Here is a 25,043-nt window from a genome sequence, read left to right on the forward strand (position 1 = left end):
TTAAAAAAATCTAGTATCCTAAAGTCGCTTTAGGTTATACTCACCAGAACTATATCTGGAAAAAAATAATTATAATAATGAAAAAAAAAACAACAACCAACTTTCGTTGCTATTTTTAAAAGTAACCATTCATGATGATGATAAGAATACATTTACATATTTCTTTTTTCAGTAGTGTTAAACACCTTCACATCAATCAATAACATAAATATCTCCCCTTAACTTTGTTTTTTTTTTTTAACACCATGAATATTGAGAATTTATTAAAGATATTTTTTTTTCTTTTTTTTTAACCATACACAAATATATAACATACATTGTTATGTAACATTTTTTGTAGATTTTAATGCTCGCCTGCCACATCAACAGAAATTATAAAAAAAAAATTAATTAATATTTTAGTCCTCTACTTGTATTTTGTTATTATTAAAAAAACATAATAATATGCATTTTTTGTTGAAATTACGAGCATATAAATAATGAAAAAAAAATCAATATAAAAAAATATACATAAACATTACAAATGATATAAGCTACTTTAAAAACAAACAAAAAATATACCGATTGTGTTGACAGTATTTAATTTTTCGTAATTTTTTATGCACTTCATTGGAACAAAATTAAAAAAACATAAATCTAATAAAAAATAAATAAATGAAAAAACATGTGAATTTTCGATATGAAAAGAAAACTACAATAATTTGAAAACGTGTGTTTTATTTCAAAGTACTAACAGTGTTATATGAAGGAAGAATAATGCTAGCCTATACAAATTATTAGGTGAGGCTGGCTGGCATATACAAAAACGATTTCATTACGAAAGATAATTTCGTACTTTCCTGATGTGATGAAGTGATCGGTATATCTCAAATGTTTGCTCTAGAGTCCACAATTATGGCCCGAACAAAAGGCGATTTGGATAAGAAATAATAATGGAGTATATTTTTTACTTTCTAAAGACATAGGTCGTTGAAGTTGCCAGTGTACCCAATATATTTTTTTGTATTCAAATATGGCGGTTATATTCAAATATTTTCAGAGGTCGTTTACATATTCCGTCTGTAGATGTTAAATTGTAAACAATGTACAGGTCGCATTTATAATCCGATTTGGATGAAATTTGACACAAGTCAGTTATTTGGCCCAAAGACGAACCCTATTGAAATTGAAAAGAAAATCGGTTCAGATTTAGATATAGCTCCCATATATAATTTCATCCGATTTTATGTAAATGGTTCACCAAAGTCCCTATATATCTTTCGATTTTCACGAAATTTGGTATAGCGCACTGAATAAAGTCTAGAATGATTTGTGCTAAGTTTCGTGTAAATCGGTTCAGATTTATATATAACTCCCATATATATTTTCGTCCGATTTTATGTAAATGGTGCACCAAAGTCCCTAATCCATAATCGTGGATTTAAAAAAAAAAATAAGCGTGGATTAAAAAAATTCCATAAGCGTGGATTAAAAAAATTCCATAAGCGTGGATTAAAAAAATTCCATAAGCGTGGATTAAAAAATCATAAGCGTGGATTAAAAAAATCCATTAGCGTGGATTAAAAAAATCCATAAGCGTGGATTAAAAAATCATAAGCGTGGACTTTTTAAAAAGTATTTCTTTTCATAAGCGTAACGCGTAATTAAAAAAATTCAAAAATTTTAAAAATTGTTTTCTACAAGCATGGATTTGTAAAAAAATCCCATCTGCATTTAAAAAATTAAAACACAGGGATTTTTAATTTATTTCTACAGGGCTAGATTTAAAAAAAAAATATTTTGTTCATAAGAATTGACATTACCAGAATTTATTAAAAAAAAACAAATTTTTCCATAAGTGTGGATTTTTTCAAAAATATTTTTTCACAAATGTCGATTTTTGAGAGCATCTTTTCAAAAAAGTGAATTCTGAAACTTTTTTTCATAGACTTAATTTCTTAAAAAAAAATTATAAAAAGTTTATAAAAAATATGTGTCGAAGTCGTTGTTCTTTTATTTAATATATTTTTTTTATATTATATGGTATGTGGAAGATTTTAAGAATTTAAAAAAAAAATTTAAGACTTTTTAAATAATTTTTTCGTGTCCCTGTGTTGTTATTATATTTTTAAGTACTTTTTTTACAAAAAAATAATTGTTGAATTATTTTTTAATGTATTTTTCGTACGTGGTGGAATTGTTTTAGAAACATCTAAGAATATTTTTCGGCCGTGAAGCTTTTTTTTCTTTGATATGAATATTTTATGTAAAATCTTTGATTCTGAGAATTGTTTTCATTAGTGGATTTCTTTCTTTGAAATATTGCAATGCCAAGTTTTTATGGATATATTTCAGCTCTGAAATGTCTTATATTTTTTCCAATCCCTATTTTTTAAAATCCTGTCGATAACAAATTAATTATACACACACAATAATATACTATATAAAATGCGTTTTTATTGGAAAAAATCACACATAGTTTTTTGTTTATGATTATTTGTTTATAAATCTAATATCTATAGCTAAAATGCTTATGGTACAAAAGCATACATATATATATGTATAAATATAGGTTTTGTTTTACTTATATTATATATTTTGAAATTTTCAATCAAATTTTTCAAATGAATTAAAGTTTAATTTAAAATTAAAAAAGAAAAATTAATTTAAACAATTATATACTAATAATTATTCATCAAATATTCCTATAGACTATTGCAATATTGATATAAAGAGTTTAAATTTAAAATAAAACCTCTTCAACAACCTCTTAAAAAATAAAGAGTAATCATCATAGATATAAAATGCTGAAATGAACTATTCGATCGATTTCGAATGGCACAATGACCTTAAGGTGAAATTTTGAAAACACTCGAAAATGAGTGACATTTTTGTATTAAATTTGTTTAAAGCTTGAGACATGACCCATTGTAGTAATGTTTTTGTTATATAGAAAAGAAATATCGAGTAATAATACTAAAACGATTAATAGAAAAAATAGGTAATAGACAATCTAAAGAAAACAGATAAACAAATTAAATGTAATCGTTTGAGATTTGCATTTATGGAACACCCCTCAATACCAAACCCCTTTCCCTTATAGCCTCGGCTACAGCATCCTCATAGAACTCATAATACAATGGTCTAACTCTAGGTCTTCTAGCAGGTGGTGGTATTATTATGGCATTATTCAATGCATCATCATCATTATTATCGTTGTCATTATCCTGGCCATCGTTGTCTTCTTCGTCATCATCATCTAGTCTTCTCCTTCGCCTACCTAAGCCGTGCTGTTGTATTGCTGCATTTATGGCCTCATCGTAATTACTTTCAAAGATACGGCTAGCTGCTCGCTCCTGGCGATCAGCTTCAATGCGGCGATTAATAAAATTATCACATTCACATTCGAAAATTGCATTGTGTTGCCACAATATCAATTGTTCATTTGTCATTTCAACTGTAACGAAACAAAAATATAAACAAATGCAATTAAATGGTTTTGTTAACCAACAAAAAGAAAAGCAAAGCAAAGGAAACTTACAATTGGAGTTTGGCAAAAGGGCAAACAGAAAATCCATATTCATTTGAAAATTTTGCATAATTCTAATCCAATATGCACATAATATATATTTTTTTATTAATATATAAATAAATATGAAATTAATTTCATTAATACCACACACTGGCTAGTTAAACAAAAATAGTTCAATGGAGAAGTATTCACTGAATGGAACAACGAAAACAAATGTAGGGATCTGTGGTTCGTTTCATGAATACGATATTTGATTACGTGTATTATTTGGCCTGTTCCAAGATCTATTAATAAGGTCACCAAGATAGCAATCGAAATCGGAAAACAGCTGTTTTTTTCTCAAGTCTAATGTCAAAAATTTCGACTTTGTTTACGTTTTCATAATGGAAGTCAATTCACAATAAAGCATTTTGACAGCAAACTTGAGAGGTATCGATAATCAGCTGGTCTCCCTTGGTGACCTTATTTATAGGCCATGGCTTGTTCCGTACTACAAGAATTTACTACTTTTTACTACGTCAACAAATTTTCCTTTATGATATCGAACAAAATATTAAAAACTAGCATATTCTTGCAGTACCGGAACAGGCCAATTGTAAAATATCTTTGGTGAATAAAGGCGCTTTTAGACTATAGATTTTATCGTGATAAAGAGCATAGAAATCATAGTCTATACGCCATAAACTGTAAAGCTAGTAAAAGAGCGAACTATTAAAAATTACCCTCACATACAAGATTTGCGCAAAAAGTAAAGGAACGAAAAATAGTAGAAACATTAAGAGACGTCAAAATCAAAAATTTCATTTGTTAAGGACAAAAAAAGACTACAGAAACCTAATGCAAAAAAAAAAAAAAAAAACAGAAAGTTAAACGGCGTCCATTGCGTGATTTTGATAATATTAATATTTATTGTTTATTTTTTATTTGTATAATTTAGAGGAAAACATTATCGAATATTTGGAAGTGGAGTTTCCGACGACTCCAAGCCCGGAAAGGCTTTCATGGTTTTACGCTCCCATAATGTTAATGCTATTGAAATTTGATATTATGATTGGAATGTTTTAGCGAACTAGAAAAACAAGAATACTCGGATCATTTTGAAATGATTTCCGTCAGTAGCCCTCCTTGTGCTGATTACTGTTATATACATTTCACGTGGGTAAATGCATACTTCCCGAGATATTGGCCTTGAAATTTCGGAACATATTTTGTTTAAACAACCCTTTTTCTATTGCCACCAAGGCAATATGGGTATCATTAAAAGGTTATATCTGGTACTTTTTAAGAGAACTTAAGAATAACACTTTCACATATGGACAGGCGCATACATGGCTACGCATTCCAAATTCTTTTTTTAGATTTTATTTACATTTTGATGATATATTCTTTATCTAGTTAGTACGATTAACCAACCCATTCAATAGTATCTTCATCTGAATCTTCTGCCAGCCAATCATCTTCCCTATCCTCCAAAAGAGAATAAAAAATCTGTTTGCCCATTTTTAAATTTCTTATTTGTTTTTGTTTTCAAGCAAATGTGTGTGCGTCTGTGCGTGTGTCCCTTATGTTGAAGCGCTAACTTTCATATGCTTTATTTCGGACTGTATATCTCTGGCAATCAAATGTCAAATTTATAATTTACTACATTTACTATTTCGTGCTAGGCCAAATTGGTGTTGCAGAAAATAGGAGAAGAGAACGCCATTTTGATTTTAACTCTCTTAAATTTAACTTCAATTTTTCCTACTTTTCGGCGTAAGGAAACGCTTTTCTAGCAAAAATTGCAAAACTAGTACAATATAGTACTATATTGCAGGTTTGGGAACACAGCTATATCTATATCATTCTACGATCCTCAAAGCCATCTTAACATGTAAGCATCTCCCAATTTAATCACAAGGTCGTGGGTCATTGCCCCATGTTGGGCGCCATTTTGTTACGATATAACTGGTTTAAGCCCAGCTAGCTCAGCTTATAGGCCATGGCTTGTTCCGTACTACAAGAATTTACTACTTTTTACTACGTCAACAAATTTTCCTTTATGATATCGAACAAAATATTAAAAACTAGCATATTCTTGCAGTACCGGAACAGGCCAATTGTAAAATATCTTTGGTGAATAAAGGCGCTTTTAGACTATAGATTTTATCGTGATAAAGAGCATAGAAATCATAGTCTATACGCCATAAACTGTAAAGCTAGTAAAAGAGCGAACTATTAAAAATTACCCTCACATACAAGATTTGCGCAAAAAGTAAAGGAACGAAAAATAGTAGAAACATTAAGAGACGTCAAAATCAAAAATTTCATTTGTTAAGGACAAAAAAAGACTACAGAAACCTAATGCAAAAAAAAAAAAACAGAAAGTTAAACGGCGTCCATTGCGTGATTTTGATAATATTAATATTTATTGTTTATTTTTTATTTGTATAATTTAGAGGAAAACATTATCGAATATTTGGAAGTGGAGTTTCCGACGACTCCAAGCCCGGAAAGGCTTTCATGGTTTTACGCTCCCATAATGTTAATGCTATTGAAATTTGATATTATGATTGGAATGTTTTAGCGAACTAGAAAAACAAGAATACTCGGATCATTTTGAAATGATTTCCGTCAGTAGCCCTCCTTGTGCTGATTACTGTTATATACATTTCACGTGGGTAAATGCATACTTCCCGAGATATTGGCCTTGAAATTTCGGAACATATTTTGTTTAAACAACCCTTTTTCTATTGCCACCAAGGCAATATGGGTATCATTAAAAGGTTATATCTGGTACTTTTTAAGAGAACTTAAGAATAACACTTTCACATATGGACAGGCGCATACATGGCTACGCATTCCAAATTCTTTTTTTAGATTTTATTTACATTTTGATGATATATTCTTTATCTAGTTAGTACGATTAACCAACCCATTCAATAGTATCTTCATCTGAATCTTCTGCCAGCCAATCATCTTCCCTATCCTCCAAAAGAGAATAAAAAATCTGTTTGCCCATTTTTAAATTTCTTATTTGTTTTTGTTTTCAAGCAAATGTGTGTGCGTCTGTGCGTGTGTCCCTTATGTTGAAGCGCTAACTTTCATATGCTTTATTTCGGACTGTATATCTCTGGCAATCAAATGTCAAATTTATAATTTACTACATTTACTATTTCGTGCTAGGCCAAATTGGTGTTGCAGAAAATAGAAGAAGAGAACGCCATTTTGATTTTAACTCTCTTAAATTTAACTTCAATTTTTCCTACTTTTCGGCGTAAGGAAACGCTTTTCTAGCAAAAATTGCAAAACTAGTACAATATAGTACTATATTGCAGGTTTGGGAACACAGCTATATCTATATCATTCTACGATCCTCAAAGCCATCTTAACATGTAAGCATCTCCCAATTTAATCACAAGGTCGTGGGTCATTGCCCCATGTTGGGCGCCATTTTGTTACGATATAACTGGTTTAAGCCCAGCTAGCTCAGAAATGGATGAAGTGAATGGGCGCATCTTCATGGTGATTCTTGATTAAACTAGAAACTGGAGTTGTGCGACAGGAAAATAATTCTTTGAAAATCCATGCCTGAAGATTTTCGGAAAAGTATTCTTAGAAAATCCACGACTTAAGGTCTTTTCAAAATTATTCTATTCATAGCCTGAAGATCTTTGGAAAAGTATTCATTGAAAATCAATGCCTAATGATTTTTGGAAAAGTATTCTTTAAAAATCCCGGTCTATAGCTGTGAAAGTCTTTGGAAAAATATTCTTTAAAAATCTACGTCTATGGCTCTGAAAATCTTCGGAAAAATATTCTTTAAAAATCCATGCCTATAGCTGTGAAAGTCTTCGGAAAAATATTTTTTAAAGATCCACGTATTCAATTCATCGCATGAAGATCTTTGGAAAAGTATTCATTGAAAATGCATACCTAATGATTTTTGGAAAAGTATTCATTGAAAATTCATGCCTAATGATTTTTGGAAAAGTATTCTTTGAAAATCCATGCCTAATGATTTTTGGAAAAGTATGAAATTGAAAATTCATGCCTAATGATTTTTGGAAAAGTATTCTTTTAAAATCCACGCCTATAGCTGTGAAAGTTTTTAGAAAAATATACTTTAAAAATCCCTATAGCTGTGAAAGCCTTTGGAAAATTATTCTTTAAAAGGCCGAATGGCTTTTCAATACAAAATAAAGAACAAATAAAAATAAAAAAAAAATTACGTCTATGGCTCTGAAAGTCTTGAGAAAAATATTCTTTAAAAATCCACGCCTATAGCTGTGAAAGTCTTTGGAAAAATATTATTTAAAGATCCACACCTATAGCTGTGAAAGTCCTTAAAAAGTATTTAAAAATCCACGCCAAACCATATTTAATTATATTAATCAAAACCATTCCGTATCAAAACCTTTCCGTAGGTTCGTTTTCGCTTCGCAAAATGACGGTTACGGTCATTTCTCTTAGTTTGTGTTATCACACCGATTTGCATGACGACCCCCGGGCAAAAAGAAAAAGAAGCATATGACAAATTTACCTTTCGGCTTACATGTGGCAGTGTTCTTTCTATTGACCATTATTTCAATATTTGCTTGGAATTTTAGTCATAATTTGTGAAATACAGAATGGCTAGTTTGAAAAGGGAAATAGACAACTTACAGGAGTTGGTAAGTAATACCAGGAACATATAAATAAACATCACAAAAACAAATAAATCTGCTATAGTAATGAATGTGTCATTTCTCAAGGAACGTCTCACAGCTGAGCTGAGGGCCAAAATCGAAGAGACCAAAAAAGGTGTTGGATTGGAAGAAGATGATGAAGAGCTAACAAAGCTGCAATTGGAGAATAGCAAGTTGAAACATCGTTTGGCGATTTTAAAGAATGTAAGATGGATGTAAAATCATGTAATTAAAATATTAAATTATTGAAATTGAAATCTAGGCCATTGAAGTTGAAAAGGGCAGTAGTGGTGGCAAAACATCCACTACAACAACAAGTGTTGCAGCAAGTAAAGCATTTACACCCGCCGAAATACCAGCCGAAATCAATACCATGATTTCAATTAGTGATCACCTGTTGGATTTGTTTACAAACGCCATTGCCAAGGCCTTCCCCCAGCTTGCCGGAACTGCAGCAATAATTTCGCCGGTAAATTCAAATGCCGCCAAATTTGGTGATTATCAATGTAATAGTGCAATGTCCTTGGCCAAGACCCTGAAGGCCAGTGGAGTTAATAAACCTCCTCGTGATATTGCCAATGAAATCCTGAAGCATTGCCAGCCATCACCTTTGGTGGAAAAACTTGAAGTTGCCGGTGCTGGTTTTATTAATGTATTTCTAAAGAAGTAAGTTGAACATGGGAGCTGAATTCAATCACAATTTTTTTCTAAATTGTTTTATTTTTTTATTATTACAGATCTTATGCTGTGGATGCCTTGACAAATATGTTAAAATCTGGTGTCAAAGCACCCCATGTGAAGAAACAACGAGTTCTGGTGGATTTCTCCTCACCCAATATTGCCAAGCAAATGCATGTTGGTCATTTGCGTTCGACCATTATTGGTGAATCAATTTCACGTCTTTTGGAATTTTTGGGCCATGATGTGCTGCGCATCAATCATGTTGGTGATTGGGGTACGCAATTCGGTATGTTGATTGCCCACTTGGAAGATAGATTCCCGAATTTCTTAAATGAAAGTCCACCAATTGGAGATTTACAAGCATTCTACAAAGAATCTAAGAAGAGGTAGGTGGAAACCTTGAGTAATAATGGTTGGTTTTTAAAGAGTATATTTAAAGGAATTTCAGAGTCACAGGAGTGGATTTTTAAAGAAACTTTTTTCTAAAGACTTTCAGATCCTTAGGCGTGGGGGTTTTGAAGAATATTTTTCCAAAGACTTTTAGAGCCATAGGCGTGGATTTTTAAAGAATATTTTTCCAAAGACTTTCAGAGCCATAGGCGTTGATTTTTAAAGAATGTTTTTCCAAAGATTTTCAGAGCCATAGGCGTAGATTTCTAAACAATATTTTTCCAAAGACTTTGAGAGCCATAGGCGTGAATTTTTAAAGAATATTTTTCCAAAGACTTACAGAGCCATAGGCGTGGATTTTTAAAGAATATTTTTCCAAAGTCTTTCAGGGTCATAGGCGTGGATTTTTAAAGAATATTTTTCCAAAGACTTTCAGAGCCATAGGCGTGGATTTTTAAAGAATATTTTTCCAAAGTCTTTCAGGGTCATAGGCGTGGATTTTTAAAGAAATTTTTTTCCAAAGTCTTTCAGGGCCATGGGCGTTGATTTTTAAAGATTATTTTTCCAAAGAATTTAGAGCCATCGGCGTGGATTTTTAAAGAATATTTTTCTAAAGACTTTCAGAGCCATAGGCGTGGATTTTTAAAGAATATTTTTCCAAAGAATTTCAGAATCATAGGCGTAGATTTTTAAAGAAAGTTTTTCCAAAGAATTTCAGAATCATAGGCGTAGATTTTTAAAGAAAGTTTTTCCAAAGAATTTCAGAATCATAGGCGTGGATTTTTAAAGAAAGTTTTTCCAAATACTTTCAGAGCTATAGGCGGGGATTTAAAAAAAAAAAACATTTTTTCAAAGAATTTCAGAGTCATAGGCGTGGATTTTTAAATATTATTTTTCCAAAGACTTTCAGAGCCATAGGCGGGGATTTTTAAAACAAATTTTTCCAAAGTCTTTCAGGGCCTTGGGCGTGGATTTTTATAGGTTATTTTTCCAAAGACTTTCAGAGCCATAGGCGGGGATTTTTAAAACAAATTTTTCCAAAGAATTTCAGAGTCATAGGCGTGGATTTTTAAATATTATTTTTCCAAAGTCTTTCAGGGCCTTGGGCGTGGATTTTTATAGGTTATTTTTCCAAAGACTTTCAAAGCCTTAGGCGGGGATTTTTAAAAAACATTTTTCCAAAGACTTTCAGAGCCTTAGGGTATTTTAAAATATATTTTTCCAAAGACTTTCAGAGTCATAGATAGTGGAAGTGATGCAAATGTGGTATAGGTTGGTAATGTGGTATAGTCACTTTTTTTGTAAACTGAAAATTTTAGAATAACTGAAACATGTTCTATAGTTTGCTGTTCTCAAAAAAATAAGATAGCAATGACCTGTTTAATTTATTTAAATCACGTTGAGAATCAGTACCAAAAATAAAATTTTTCATGAAATTGAATTTTTTTCGGTTGAAGTTTAAAAATAATTTTTTGTTTTACGGATGTACTTTAATCGTTATTACTAAAGCATTAAAATAATCAGTATGAACTAAAAATCAAATAATATGCGCGATTGCACCACATAATCACCAATTTGGAAAAAAAACTAGACATTTCTTCAATAAACACAAGTGTAGGTAATGTGGTATACCTTGATTCTGCATGAAAAAAGGCCAGCACTAGACAAAATATCATTACTATGTGAAACATTTGTACTCTACGAGAGTCTACCATGAATCACAAGGATGAAAAACAAAGGCTATGAGTTTTAACAACTTCTCCATACAAAAATTAAATATTGCCATGTGTAGACATTATTATATAATAAAAATTAAAGTTGCACTCAACGTATCCGTTAAAAATCTTAACAGACATAAATCTCGAGCTAATTCGCATTCAATAAAAACAATAAATTATATAAGATATCAATTGGAAGTGAAAATTATACTATACCACATTAACATCATGTGGTATACCACATTACCTGCACTTTTTTTAAAATCACTTTTTATGGGATTTCAAATATTTTCTCAAATATCTCTTAAATTGTTAGAATAATATTATTTTCAAATTGATACATGGAAAGACAACACATGTAGCATGTTAAGTGTAAATTTTCAATTTAATCGGATATAAAATAAAAATTTGACGATCTAAAAACAAATGGGTATACCACATTTGCATCACCTCCTATAGGGATTTGTAAAGATGTTTTAAAATTTCATTTTTCATTTCATTATAAAATATTCACTAAAATGTTGTTTTTTCAGATTCGATGAAGATGAAGAATTTAAGAAGCGTGCCTACAACCGTGTAGTTCAACTACAAAGTGGCGAACCCAACTCCACAAAAGCCTGGAAATTAATTTGCGATGTTTCTCGTCTTGAATTCCAAAAGATCTATGATCGCTTGGATATTACCCTCACCGAAAAGGGTGAATCTTTCTATCAGTCGTGCATGATAGAGGTAGTTAAATATTTGGAATCGAAAAATCTCTTGGAATTAGATGAGGGACGTAAAATAATGTGGCCCACTGATGAAAAGACTGGTATACCACTGACTGTTGTAAAATCTGATGGTGGTTTTACTTATGACACCTCCGATATGGCTGCCATACGTTATCGTCTCGAAGAACAGAAATGTGATTGGTTAATTTATGTTGTTGATGCCGGACAAAATACTCATTTGAAAAATATTTATCTAGCCGCTGAACGTTGTGGTATTTTAAATCCCGCCAAACATAAGGCTGAACATGTTCAGTTCGGTGTTGTCTTGGGCGAGGATGGTAAGAAATTCAAAACCCGGTCAGGCGAAACCGTTAAGCTGTCCGATTTGTTGGATGAAGGTTTGAAACGTTCATTAGACAAATTGATTGAAAAGGAACGTGATAAGGTTTTGACACCGGAAGAATTGAAGGCTGCCCAGGAATCGGTTGCCTATGGTTGTATTAAATATGCCGATTTAAGTCATAATCGCACCAACGAGTATGTCTTCTCTTTCGACAAAATGTTGGAAGATCGTGGCAATACTGCCGTTTATCTGTTATATGCATTTACCCGTATTTGTTCGATTTCACGTAATAGTGGTGAAGACTTCTCCGATTTGGCCAAGGTGCTAGAGACGACCAACATCGAATTGGAACACGAAAAGGAATGGAAATTGGCCAAGACTTTACTTAAATTCCCCGACATCTTGGTGAAAATCTCCAAAGATTTGCTGTTACATATTTTGTGTGAATACTGCTACGAAGTATCAACGGTATTTTCGGAATTCTATGATAATTGTTATTGCATAGAAAAGAATAAGGAGGGGCAGATTGTCAAAGTTAATCGTAGCCGTATTTTACTTTGTGAAGCCACAGCTGCTGTATTAAGGAAATGCTTCTTTATATTGGGTCTGAAACCAGTGGCTAAGATTTAAAGTTGGTATTTCATTCATTTTTCCTAATTTCTTCGAATATGATGTGAAAAAAATAAAGCAAAAAAATGTAATGGACACACAAACACAACAACACACTAATTTGAAACTGTATTCTTAAATATGGAATATTTAAGATATTAATTTGGAAATAATAAAAACAAATATATGATATTTTGTAATCAACTGTAGTTTCTTCTTATTTTTTTCAATTTTAAATAATTTGTATTTTTATTAAAAAGAAATGTGAAAGAGCTAACTTATTACAAATGCAAATGGTTATTTACACAAAATGTAAGATTGTGTAAATATATTAGCTCGTTCATATAAATTCTGCATATAATATTGGATTGGAAAATTAAAGTTTAGTCATATTTTTTCATTAATGTTTCTGCATTAAAATAAATTATATATTGTCTATATAGCGGTGCTCAGCGTAGTAGGTTTCGAATTTCATCCTTTTCTGCAGCTTCTACATAACTTTTTCCATCAGGAGTTTTTCCATTTTTGTCTGCACGCTTTTCTAGAAGTAATTTTACACATTTTGTATGTCCTTCCCAAATTGCAGCAAAAAGCGGTGTAATGCCGTGTTTATCTTTTACATCTAAATGAGCACCCATTGCAATAAGATATTCTAGTACTTCATGCTGACCATAGTCTGCAGTATAATGCATTGGATATCTTCCATTGTATTCCGCATTCACAATAGAACTCTTTTCAGCTACGCATGACTGGACTTGATCCAGATCTCCATTCTTTATACTCCAAATTATGTCGGACATTTAGATCTTTGAAACATTTTGATAATATCGCAACCTTAGGATAGTTTAAAAAATCTAGTACTTGGACATTTTTTTTACAAAATCAATGCCTTCGTAGACCTTAAAAAATATTTTTTACTAAATCCACGCCTTCGTAGACCTTAAAAAATAATTTTTACAAAATCCACGCCTTCGTAGACCTTAAAAAATATTTTTTACAAAATCCACGCATTCATAGACCTTAAAAAATATTTTTACAAAATCCACGCCTTCGTAGACCTTAAACAATATTTTTTACAAAATCCACGCCTTCGTAGATCTTAAAAAAAATATTTTTTACAAAATCCACGCTTTCGTAGACCTTGAAAAACATTTTTTACAAAATCCACGCCTTCGTAGACCTTAAAAAAATATTTTTTACAAAATCCACGCCTTCGTAGACCTTAACAAAATATTCTTTACAAAATCCACGCCTTCGTAGACCTTAAAAAATATTTTTTACAAAATCCACGCCTTCGTAGACCTTAAAAATTTTCTTTACAAAATCCACACCTTCATAGACCTTTAAAAATTTTCTTTACAAAATCCATGCCTTCATAGACCTTGAAAAGTATTATTTTTGAGAAATCCACGCCTTGTTGGTCCTTCAGAAAATATTCTTTAAGAAATTCATTCCTTGTTGGCCCTTGAAAAATATATTTTTATTTTTTAATCCACTCATTAAGATTTCCAAATGCTTTTGCCTAAGACTGTAGTTATGATGTTATCATTTCACTGTGAATAGCAATGACTCTTAAAGACAGCTGTTGAGTGTAACTCATTTAAGGCACTTACTATGAAAACAAGAAGAAGCATTCTTCTCATTACCCCATTATCACATTCTAAACTTTGCGATTACGCTTTGTTCTCATTCTAAACATTGAAATATTTGCCTTTAACAGTCATTTTCTTAAATTTCACTTTGCGAAACTGAAATCTTCAAGTAAAAATAATTTATTATTTTGCAAATCATGGAACCCGAATTACCTTATGAAGATGATCTCCTACAAAAGGCTGAAGATAAGGTGGAACTGGGTCAGGTGTTAATAAAAATTCTAGATGAATTCACCGAAATACCAGGCGTGCAAAAGGTGCAAAGAAAAATTGTACAAGAAATTAAATTTTTGCAAAAGGTAAATTTCAAATGCCCATATTTAACTTTGAAACCAGTTTTGAATTTAATTCTGTTCTGTTCCTTCAAGGTTATCAAAAATAAAACCTTAAAAATTAATCATGTTCAATGCAGCAATCTGACGCATTATGAGTTTTTGGTTAAGATACTACAACAACAACGGGATGTGGTACATGTCGATTGTGGTTTTCCGGTGGACTATCGGGAGAATCCACTACGAGTGGATATTGTTTGTGAGAATGGTTTGAAATGGATTAAGGGTATGTTTTGAAAAATTCCCCATTTTATTTTTGTATTAATTTCATAATATTTGAATAGCCATTGCCCGAAATTCAAAGTCGTTAACAGATGCTGCTCGTGGCGAGGCGAGCTTTGGGGCACGCAGCATAATCGATCAGGCTCAAGAATTTGTGGAGGCCTCATCACAAAATCTCTGCATGTTTAAATGTCCAAAGGTAGGGGTTTTGGTTATTTATAGACAGGATTTTTTATTTTGATTAGTAATTGCTTCTATATCTACAGGTGGTTTTCTATTTCAGTCATCCAATTGAAAACGAATTAACCATGGCCCTGGAGGCGGAAGGTGTTGAAATAGCCTCGTTGGAAAAACCATCGGAGGTGGATAAAAATTCCGATATTAGTAATATTAGTATTTTAAATCTGGATATAACAACGTTATTGGCATATGTGAGTAATGTTTGTAATGGCAGCTGCAATTGGAAATTTCAAGAACCGATTTTAACTGAACAAGCTGAAAAGGAGCGGGAGTCACCTTTGAAACCTATTTTAGATAAATTGTTTTCGGGTAAGTAGGTCTGAAAATAAATGAAGATTTATAAAAAAATACTTACATAGCTGGCTTATGACAGAACGGTTGTTCCATAAGCCGAGCTTAGAAAAGATTTCTATGCGCGTTGGTCTTTTTCTTAGTTTTTTTTTCCAATTTCAGCTTGGTCTTTTCGCCATTTACTGCCAGTCCCAGTTTGGCAGACTCCTTCTCAATTCCTTCAAAGGTGGCTTTTACCACTCACAAATATTCGACCCATTATGCCGATGTAATTGGCGTAGGCGAGTAACATATGTTGTTGGTGTACAGAGTGTCATTTCTGTTCACTTTTGCCTCTCGTATGGCCTTTTCCAGCAGTATGTTAAAAAGGTCACACGACAAACTATCACCTTGTCTGAATCCTCGTTCGGTATTAAAGGTCTCCAAGAGGTCCTTTCCAACTTTAATTGCTGATCTTGTGCCTGTTAAAGTTATCCTGCATAGCCGAAGGACGGCATTCACTTTGTATCCGTTCAGCGCCGCGGCTACTGCATCTGTATGAATGCCATTCAGACCTGCTCGATAGGCAACTTGATCTAGAGGCTCCCTTTTAGTCGACGAAAAGGTGGAATCTGGATCTGGTGCAGATTGAAAATCTGGTCAATGGTGGATTTGCCAGGCCTGAAGCTACATTGGTATGGTTCAATAATGTTATTGACCATTGGCTTCAGTCGTTCACACAGCACGCTGGATATAAATTTAAATTACGATGTCAAGGAGACTTATTCCTCTATAGTTGGCACATATCGTCTTGTCTCCTTTTTTGTGCACGGGACACAGGATGCTGAGGTTCCAATCATTGGGCATGCATTCTGTATGCTCCTTACCTTTCTATACCATCATCTCTTATTGGTTCTGGGGTATCTTCTTCACCGCCACTCTTTGATACCAGAAGCATTTCAAAATGCTCCTTCCATTACGCTGTCTGCATCTGTCACCAGGTTTCCTTCTTTATCTCTACAGGAGGATGTGCCTGCACCAAAGCCTTCGGTTTGGTGTTTTACCCGATGGTAGAATTTTCAGACTTCATTCTGATTCCTGTACATCTCGATTTTCTTGTTCTTTATTTTTTTTTCCTGAAAATACGTTTCTCCTCTCTCCTTCTCTCCCGATAATTCTTCATCGCAATCCACGATTTTGAAATAATATGTTTAAAAATATGTTACTAAAATATATTTTTTTAATATTTTCTTCTATTCCATTTTTCAGGAAAACGCCTTATTTGCTGTACCACTGCCCATAAATCGTTTCAAGACATAGTTGCACTACTTGGTGGTGCCGAAGAAAAACGAAGAGCCGACGAGCTAACTAAACGTATTGAAATCTTACCAGATGTCACCTCAATACCACCCGAAATTGCCAGCATTAAATTTAGTGGTAAAATTAATGAACGAAGTTTATTGATTTTTGCCTTTGGCATGGATATGAAAGCGGTAACGGTAACCTCCAATAAGGCCTTCATTAGATCAGCTAAAATGCAGGTAGGACATTTCATTTTTTATTTTTACTAACACCTTTATTTATAATGAATTTATTTCTTTTGTGTAAAAACAGGGTATAAATGTACCCGTTTTTACACACCAAGCTCGTGCTCTGACCGAAGCCAAAGAGGAAACTGCCACACCATTATAAGTGAATACAAAAAAACTATAGATCTTCTACAATTGTGAAACTGATGTTGATACTAATGTTGCTATTCGAAAAAAAAAACTGTTCTCTAGATAAAACTGTATGTAAATTGTTGTTACTACTAATCACTTGTATATTACCTACTATATATGTATATAGAATAATAAATTGATAAATATATTTTTTATTTAATTTGTTGCACCATCCTCCTGATTTTCATCATATACCGTTTTCAAGAGAGTAAAATAACTCATCGATGTACTTAATATGGCGGTAAATGATTGCAAGGATAACGTAGAGAATTTAAGGGCTGTTATTTTCACTGGCCTCTGGCTGCACATTATCATTATTTCCAGATTTTGACGAAACTTCTTGTTTGCAGGAATATAATATGTGTCTTGAATCCTTTTTATTTCCTTATTTTGTAGACCCCTTTTAAATAGCTGTTCGGATAATTGTAGAGTTTCTTTATGGGATTTTTCTTTCACAAATTGATGACGAATTATAGAGGATGTAGGTCGTATTTGTCCACCTTCCCAGTTGCATACGTACAAATGATTTGCGGTCTCTAGGGACTATAAAGATTATTATTTTATATATGTAATTTAATAATAATTATTTGTATACATTAAACTCACATGTTGTATAAGAGAATCCCCATTCCAGCATAAAACATACAGCTGTGACAGGGAAGATGACATATACACAAAGAATTTAACATAGTCGCCTATAAACATATCCTTGCCCGTGACCAATTGAAATCCCACCATGCATATCAAAATAGAGGATATTGTAAAATTCACCAAGAGAATGGGATTGAAGAAATTCTCCAATTTTGCTGCAAATCTAAAAAAAATGATTTAATATTAAATCGTAGCAAACATCAAATTATCGAGTTAACTTACTCAATTAATTTATTATGATCATAAGCTATGCGATTTAATAGCTTCACATAGGTATCCTGTATATCCATTGCATCCTCCTTATTTCTCACCCTTTCATAGGCATCCAATACCAAATTATCAATACGTTCATGTAGTATTTGAAATTTACCACATGTATAGGTGACAAAAAATCCGAAAATTGAATCTTCTGCAAAGAGTGTTGTTACCACACATATTCCGGCATAGCTTGTAAATATATATGTGACAACATAACGCCAACCATGATGGGCATCGTAGGGAAATAACATTTTATAGGGGAAAGGTTTTTCATCGGCATCTAGACCAACATCAAAAAATAATACCACCAATGGCAGGACACAATACATGGATATTAGGCAACTCAGGAGAACGGTCATAATGCGGAAGGTACGCATGTTGCGTGAACACACCGCAGCAACATGGGGATGTTGTTTTCTGGAATAAAAAGTAAAATAATTTTTCAAAATCAAAGCTTTAGGGTTGATTTTTGAAGAAGATTTTTCCAAGATCCAGCAGAGTCTTAGGCGTGGATTTTTAAAGAAAATTTTCCAATGGACCAGCAGAACCTTAGGCGTGGATTTTTTAAAGAATATTTTTCCAAAGGACCAGCAGAACCTTAGGCGTGGATTTTTTAAAGAATATTTTCCCAAAAGACCAGCAAAGTCTTAGGCGTGGATTTTTAAAGAATATTTTCCCAAAAAAACAGCAAAGCCTTAGGCGTGGATTTTTAAAGAATATTTTCCCAAAAAACCAGCAAAGCCTTAGGCGTGGATTTTTAAAGAATATTTTTCCAAAAGACCAGCAAAGCCTTAGGCGTAGATTTTTAAAGAATATTTTCTCGAAGGATCACCAAAGCCTTAGGCGTGGATTTTTAAAGAATTTTTTTCTCGAAAGACCACCAAGGCCTTAGGCGTGGATTTTTAAAGAATATTTTCTCGAAAGACCACCAAGGCCTTAGGCGTGGATTTTTAAAGAATATTTTCTCGAAGGACCACCAAACCCTTAGGCCTGGATTTTTAAAGAATATTTTCCGAAAAGACCAGCAAAGCCTTAGGCGTGGATTTTTAAAGAATATTTTCTCGAAGGACCACCAAACCCTTAGGTCTGGATTTTTAAAGAATATTTTTTCGAAGGACCACCAAACCCTTAGGTCTGGATTTTTAAAGAATATTTTCCGAAAAGACCAGCAAAGCCTTAGGCGTGGATTTTTAAAGAATATTTTCTCGAAGGACCACCAAGGCCTTAGGGGTGAATTTTTTAAAGAATATTTTCTCGAAGGACCGCCAAAACCTTAGGCGTGGCTGATTTAAAGAATATTTTCTCGAAGGACCACCAAAGCCTTAGGCGTGGATTTTTTAAAGAATATTTTCTCGAAGGACCACCAAAGCCTTAGTCGTGGATTTTTTAAAGAATATTTTCTCGAAGGACCACCAAAGCCTTAGGCGTGGATTTTTAAAGAATGTTTTCTCGAAGGACCACCAAAGCCTTAGGCGTGGATTTTTTTAAGAATATTTTCTCGAAGGACCACCAAAGCCTTAGGCGTGGATTTTTTTAAGAATATTTTCTCGAAGGACCACAAAAGCCTTAGGCGTGGATTTTTTAACGAATATTTTCTCGAAGGACCACCAAAGCCTTAGGCGTGGATTTTTTAAAGAATATTTTCTCGAAGGACCACCAAAGCCTTAGGCGTGGATTTTTTAAAGAATATTTTCTCGAAGGACCACCAAAGCCTTAGGCATGGATTTTTTAAGAATATTTTCTCTAAGGACCAGGCGTGGGTTTTTAAAGAATATTTTCTCGAAGGACCACCAAAGCCTTAGGCGTGGATTTTTTAAGAATATTTTCTCTAAGGACCAGGCCTGGGTTTTTAAAGAATATTTTCTCGAAGGACCACCAAAGCCTTAGGCGTGGATTTTTTAAGAATATTTTCTCTAAGGACCAGGCGTGGATTTTTAAAGAATATTTTTCCCAAAGGCCTTAGGCGTGGATTTTTAAAGAATATTTTTCCCAAAGGCCTTAGGCGTGGATTTTTAAAGAATATTTTTCCCAAAGGCCTTAGGCGTGGATTTTTAAAGAATATTTTTCCCAAAGGCCTTAGGCGTGGATTTTTAAAGAATATTTTTCTCAAAGGCCTTAGGCGTGGATTTTTAAAGAATATTTTTCTCAAAGGCCTTAGTCGTGGATTTTTAAAGAATATTTTTTATCAAGACCAACAGAGCCTTAGTCGTGGATTTTTAAAGAATATTTTTTATCAAGACCAACAGAGCCTTAGTCGTGGATTTTTAAAGAATATTTTTTATCAAGACCAACAGAGCCTTAGTCGTGGATTTTTAAAGAATATTTTTTATCAAGACCAACAGAGCCTTAGTCGTGGATTTTTAAAGAATATTTTTTATCAAGACCAACAGAGCCTTAGTCGTGGATTTTTAAAGAATATTTTTTATCAAGACCAACAGAGCCTTAGTCGTGGATTTTTAAAGAATATTTTTTATCAAGACCAACAGAGCCTTAGTCGTGGATTTTTAAAGAATATTTTTTATCAAGACCAACAGAGCCTTAGTCGTGGATTTTTAAAGAATATTTTCTCGAAGGACCACCAAAGCCTTATGCGTGGATTTTTAAAGAATATTTTTTATCAAGACCAACAGAGCCTTAGTCGTGGATTTTTAAAGAATATTTTCTCGAAGGACCACCAAAGCCTTATGCGTGGATTTTTAAAGAATATTTTTTATCAAGACCAACAGAGCCTTAGTCGTGGATTTTTAAAGAATATTTTCTCGAAGGACCACCAAAGCCTTATGCGTGGATTTATAAAGAATATTTTTCCCAAAGGCCTTAGGCGTGGATTTTTAAAGAATATTTTTCCCAAAGGCCTTAGGCGTGGATTTTTAAAGAATATTTTTCCCAAAGGCCTTAGGCGTGGATTTTTAAAGAATATTTTCTTCAAAGGCCTTAGGCGTGGATTTTTAAAGAATATTTTTTTTCAAAGCCATATACGTGGATTTTTAAAGAATATTTTTCTCAAAGGCCTTAGTCGTGGATTTTTAAAGAATATTTTTTATCAAGACCAACAGAGCCTTAGTCGTGGATTTTTAAAGAATATTTTTTATCAAGACCAACAGAGCCTTAGTCGTGGATTTTTAAAGAATATTTTTTATCAAGACCAACAGAGCCTTAGTCGTGGATTTTTAAAGAATATTTTTTATCAAGACCAACAGAGCCTTAGTCGTGGATTTTTAAAGAATATTTTCTCGAAGGACCACCAAAGCCTTAGGCGTGGATTTTTAAAGAATATTTTTTATGAAGACCAACAGAGCCTTAGTCGTGGATTTTTAAAGAATATTTTTTATGAAGACCAACAGAGCCTTAGTCGTGGATTTTTAAAGAATATTTTTTATGAAGACCAACAGAGCCTTAGTCGTGGATTTTTAAAGAATATTTTCTCGAAGGACCACTAAAGCCTTAGGCGTGGATTTTTTAAAGAATATTTTCTCCAAAGGACCACCAAAGCCTTAGGCGTGGATTTTTTAAAGAATATTTTCTCCAAAGGACCACCAAAGCCTTAGGCGTGGATTTTTTAATGAATATTTTCTCCAAAGGACCACCAAAGCCTTAGGCGTGGATTTTTTAAAGAATATTTTCTCGAAGGACCACTAAAGCCTTAGGCGTGGATTTTTTAAAGAATATTTTCTCCAAAGGACCACCAAAGCCTTAGGCGTGGATTTTTTAAAGAATATTTTCTCCAAAGGACCACCAAAGCCTTAGGCGTGGATTTTTTAATGAATATTTTCTCCAAAGGACCACCAAAGCCTTAGGCGTGGATTTTTTAAAGAATATTTTCCCCAAAGGACCACTAAAGCCTTAGGCGTGGATTTTTTAAAGAATATTTTCTCCAAAGTATTTTTAAATGTCTTCTATTATGGTTTACTTTTTTCATTCATATCTCAAAGTGACCTTTTTCTTCTTATGGAGACTTTGCTCAATTGGGACTTTGAAGAACAGAATGCGTGGGGTAGATCAGAAATTTTGTGGAAGAACGGCGTTTAAAAAGAGCCAATAGCAGTCTTCATTGAGTTCATCTGAGAGAAAGATGATTGGAATTTTTTTAAAAGTCTTAATCATGGTCATGGATTTTTTAAAGATATTTTGCATTATTTTGATTATTTTTCTTGACCCATGTTATCAACAAGTCGTTAATTTTAAAAGAATTTGTCAATTGACCATCTGGTAGTCCTTAGCGGCCATCTCAAGGTCCATTGGCGTGAATTTTAAAGAATTTTTTAAAGACCATCTAAAGGTCCATAGCCGCGTATTTTTAAAAAAAATGTTTAAGAACATCTTAAGGTCCCTAGACGTAAATTTTTAAAGACCATCTTCTCAACCATAGACGTATATTTTTAAAGAACTTTTTCAAGACCATCTTCTTAGTCATAGCCGTAGATTTTTAATATTTTTTTAAGATCACCTTCCCAGCCCTAGTCTTGCATATTTTAAGAAATTTTTAAAGACCATCTTCCAAGCATATAGACGTTGGTTTTTAAAGAAAATTTTAAAAACTATTTTGATTTTTAAGGCCATCTTTCCAGAGATAGGCTTGGATTTTTAACGAATTTTTCAAGACAAATTTCTTTAAAAATTCGGCGTTGATTTTTATAGAATTTTTTTAAAGGTCATCTTAAGGTTGTTTAAGGCCATCTTTCCAGACATAGGCGTGGATAGTTAAAGAATTTTTCAAGACCAACTTAAGGTCTATAGGCGTTGATTTTTATAGAATTTTTTAATGGTCGTCATAAGGTTCATAGGCGTTGATTTTTATAAAATTGTTTAAAGGCCATAGGCGATGATTTTAACAGAATTGTTTAAAGGCTATCTTATTTTTAAAAAAAATTAAAGACATAATTAAAGTTTTTATCATTGCATTTTTTAGCAATTTTATGAAGACCTACATTTGATTTTAATAGAATTTTTTTGACTAAAATTTTAAGGTCCTGCTCCACGGGATAGAAATTTTAAAGATTTTAATGGACTTTTTTTTTTGGTTAGATATGGGATGAGTTGCGCTGTTGTGGTCAAGAACTTGATATTACCCAGAAATATATTTTAGAATATTGTTGTATATAGAGGATTTATTGAAACCGAATAGGCAACCGGATATTCATTATTTTGTAGCTAAACCTTGAAGAAATATTCTCTTAAAATCCACGCCTAGAAGTCTGCTAACAAGTTTATCTTTAATAAATCCACGCCTAGAAGTCTGCTAACAAGTTTATCTTTAATAAATCCACGCCTAGAAGTCTGCTAGTGCTTGAAGAAATATTCTTTTAAAAATCCACGCCTAGAAGTCTGATAGTCCTTGATGAAATATTCTTTAAAAATCCACGCATAAAATTCAGATAGTCCTTCAAGAAATATTCTTTTTTAAAAATCCACGCCTAGAAGTCTGCTAGTCCTTGAAGTCCACGCCTAGAAGTCTGCTAGTCCTTGAAGAAATATTCTTTTAAAAATCCACGCCTAGAAGTCTGCTAGTCCTTGAAGAAATATTCTTTTAAAAATCCACGCCTAGAAGTCTGCTAGTCCTTGAAGAAATATTCTTTTAAAAATCCACGCCTAGAAGTCTGCTAGTCCTTGAAGAAATATTCTTTTAAAAATCCACGCCTAGAAGTCTGCTAGTCCTTGAAGAAATATTCTTTTAAAAATCCACGCCTAGAAGTCTGCTAGTCCTTGAAGAAATATTCTTTTAAAAATCCACGCCTAGAAGTCTGCTAGTCCTTGAAGAAATATTCTTTTAAAAATCCACGCCTAGAAGTCTGCTAGTCCTTGAAGAAATATTCTTTTAAAAATCCACGCCTAGAAGTCTGCTAGTCCTTGAAGAAATATTCTTTTAAAAATCCACGCCTAAAAGAAGTCTGCTAGTCCTTGAAGAAATATTCTTTTAAAAATCCACGCCTAGAAGTCTGCTAGTCCTTGAAGAAATATTCTTTTAAAAATCCACGCCTAGAAGTCTGCTAGTCCTTGAAGAAATATTCTTTTAAAAATCCACGCCTAGAAGTCTGCTAGTCCTTGAAGAAATATTCTTTTAAAAATCCACGCCTAGAAGTCTGCTAGTCCTTGAAGAAATATTCTTTTAAAAATCCACCCCTAGAAATATTATTCTTTTAAAAATCCACCCCTAGAAGTCTGCTAGTCCTTGAAGAAATATTCTTTTAAAAATCCACGCCTAGAAGTCTGCTAGTCCTTGAAGAAATATTCTTTTAAAAATCCACGCCTAGAAGTCTGCTAGTCCTTGAAGAAATATTCTTTTAAAAATCCACGCCTAGAAGTCTGCTAGTCCTTGTAGAAATATTCTTTTAAAAATCCACGCCTAGAAGTCTGCTAGTCCTTGAAGAAATATTCTTTTAAAAATCCACGCCTAGAAGTGATGCTAGTCCTTGAAGAAGTATTCTTTTAAAAATCCACGCCTAGAAGTCTGGTAGTCCTTGAAGAAACATTCTTTTAAAAATCCACGCCTAGAAGTCTGCTAGTCCTTGAAGAATCCACGCCTATTTTAAAAATGCTAAAAAATATTCTTTTAAAAATCCTTCAAGAAATATTATTTTAAAAATCCACGCTTTGTGGCATAGTCGTTGAAGAAATATTCTTTTAAAATTCCACGCCCTTAAAAAATATTCTTTTAAAAATTGACGTTTGAAGAAATATTCTTTTAAAAATCCACGCCCTTAGTTGTTTATAATCCTTGAAGAAATATTCTTTAAAAATCCACGCCTATTTTGATGAGAATCCTTGAAGAAATATTCTTTAAAAATCCACGCCTATTTTGATGAGAATCCTTGAAGAAATATTCTTTAAAAATCCACGCCTATTTTGATGCTAATAGAGTCAATGAAGAAATATTCTTTAAAAATCCACGCTTCATTGAGTCAATGAATATTCTTTAAAAATCCACGCTTCATAGAGTCAATGAAGAAATATTCTTTAAAAATCCACGCTTCATAGAGTCAATGAAGAAATATTCTTTAAAAAATCCACGCTTCATAGAGTCAATGAAGAAATATTCTTTAAAAAATCCACAAATATTCTTTTAAAAGT

The 25,043-nt window shown here is 32.7% G+C and overlaps 4 protein-coding genes across 4 annotated transcripts; 2 read left to right on the forward strand and 2 right to left on the reverse strand.

The window, feature by feature from the left end:
* Positions 1–8,112: 8,112 nt before the first annotated feature.
* Positions 8,113–12,650, forward strand: LOC133321741 (probable arginine--tRNA ligase, cytoplasmic). Its single transcript, XM_061530821.1, has 5 exons — positions 8,113–8,163; positions 8,245–8,382; positions 8,441–8,844; positions 8,916–9,245; positions 11,501–12,650. Exons 1-5 carry the CDS (start codon positions 8,122–8,124, stop codon positions 12,648–12,650), a joined length of 2,064 nt encoding a protein of 687 aa, XP_061386805.1. The 5' UTR covers positions 8,113–8,121.
* A 428-nt stretch (positions 12,651–13,078) lies between these two features.
* Positions 13,079–13,432, reverse strand: LOC133321740 (myotrophin-like). Its single transcript, XM_061530820.1, has one exon. It carries the CDS (start codon positions 13,427–13,429, stop codon positions 13,079–13,081), a length of 351 nt encoding a protein of 116 aa, XP_061386804.1. The 5' UTR covers positions 13,430–13,432.
* A 966-nt stretch (positions 13,433–14,398) lies between these two features.
* LOC133321737 (UPF0415 protein C7orf25 homolog) lies at positions 14,399–17,049 on the forward strand. Its single transcript, XM_061530817.1, has 6 exons — positions 14,399–14,580; positions 14,650–14,839; positions 14,898–15,034; positions 15,102–15,384; positions 16,615–16,886; positions 16,960–17,049. Exons 1-6 carry the CDS (start codon positions 14,419–14,421, stop codon positions 17,035–17,037), a joined length of 1,122 nt encoding a protein of 373 aa, XP_061386801.1. The 5' UTR covers positions 14,399–14,418; the 3' UTR covers positions 17,038–17,049.
* Positions 17,050–17,222: 173 nt separating this feature from the next.
* Positions 17,223–18,392, reverse strand: LOC133321751 (odorant receptor 13a-like; the record flags this gene model as incomplete). The annotated part of the gene is made up of 4 exons (XM_061530830.1): positions 17,223–17,443; positions 17,561–17,609; positions 17,673–17,880; positions 17,940–18,392. Coding segments are annotated over 4 exons (931 nt in total), but the record flags the coding sequence as incomplete, so codon positions are not given.
* Between the last annotated feature and the right edge of the window lie 6,651 nt (positions 18,393–25,043).

This window comes from Musca vetustissima, unplaced genomic scaffold, assembly GCF_032173495.1.
Source record: "Musca vetustissima isolate MV318-11 ecotype Yass unplaced genomic scaffold, APGP_CSIRO_Mvet_v1 utg78416, whole genome shotgun sequence".
NCBI classification, from domain to species: domain Eukaryota; kingdom Metazoa; phylum Arthropoda; class Insecta; order Diptera; family Muscidae; genus Musca; species Musca vetustissima.

Coding starts and splice junctions, on each gene's coding strand:
- LOC133321740 (XM_061530820.1), bottom strand. CDS start 13,429: ATGTCCGACATAATTTGGAGTATAAAGAATGGAGATCTGGATCAAGTC.
- LOC133321737 (XM_061530817.1), top strand. CDS start 14,419: ATGGAACCCGAATTACCTTATGAAGATGATCTCCTACAAAAGGCTGAA. Junction 14,581..14,649: donor AAATTAAATTTTTGCAAAAG/GTAAATTTCAAA, acceptor TGTTCCTTCAAG/GTTATCAAAAATAAAACCTT. Junction 15,385..16,614: donor TTTAGATAAATTGTTTTCGG/GTAAGTAGGTCT, acceptor TCCATTTTTCAG/GAAAACGCCTTATTTGCTGT.
- LOC133321741 (XM_061530821.1), top strand. CDS start 8,122: ATGGCTAGTTTGAAAAGGGAAATAGACAACTTACAGGAGTTG. Junction 8,845..8,915: donor ATTAATGTATTTCTAAAGAA/GTAAGTTGAACA, acceptor TTATTATTACAG/ATCTTATGCTGTGGATGCCT. Junction 9,246..11,500: donor TACAAAGAATCTAAGAAGAG/GTAGGTGGAAAC, acceptor TTGTTTTTTCAG/ATTCGATGAAGATGAAGAAT.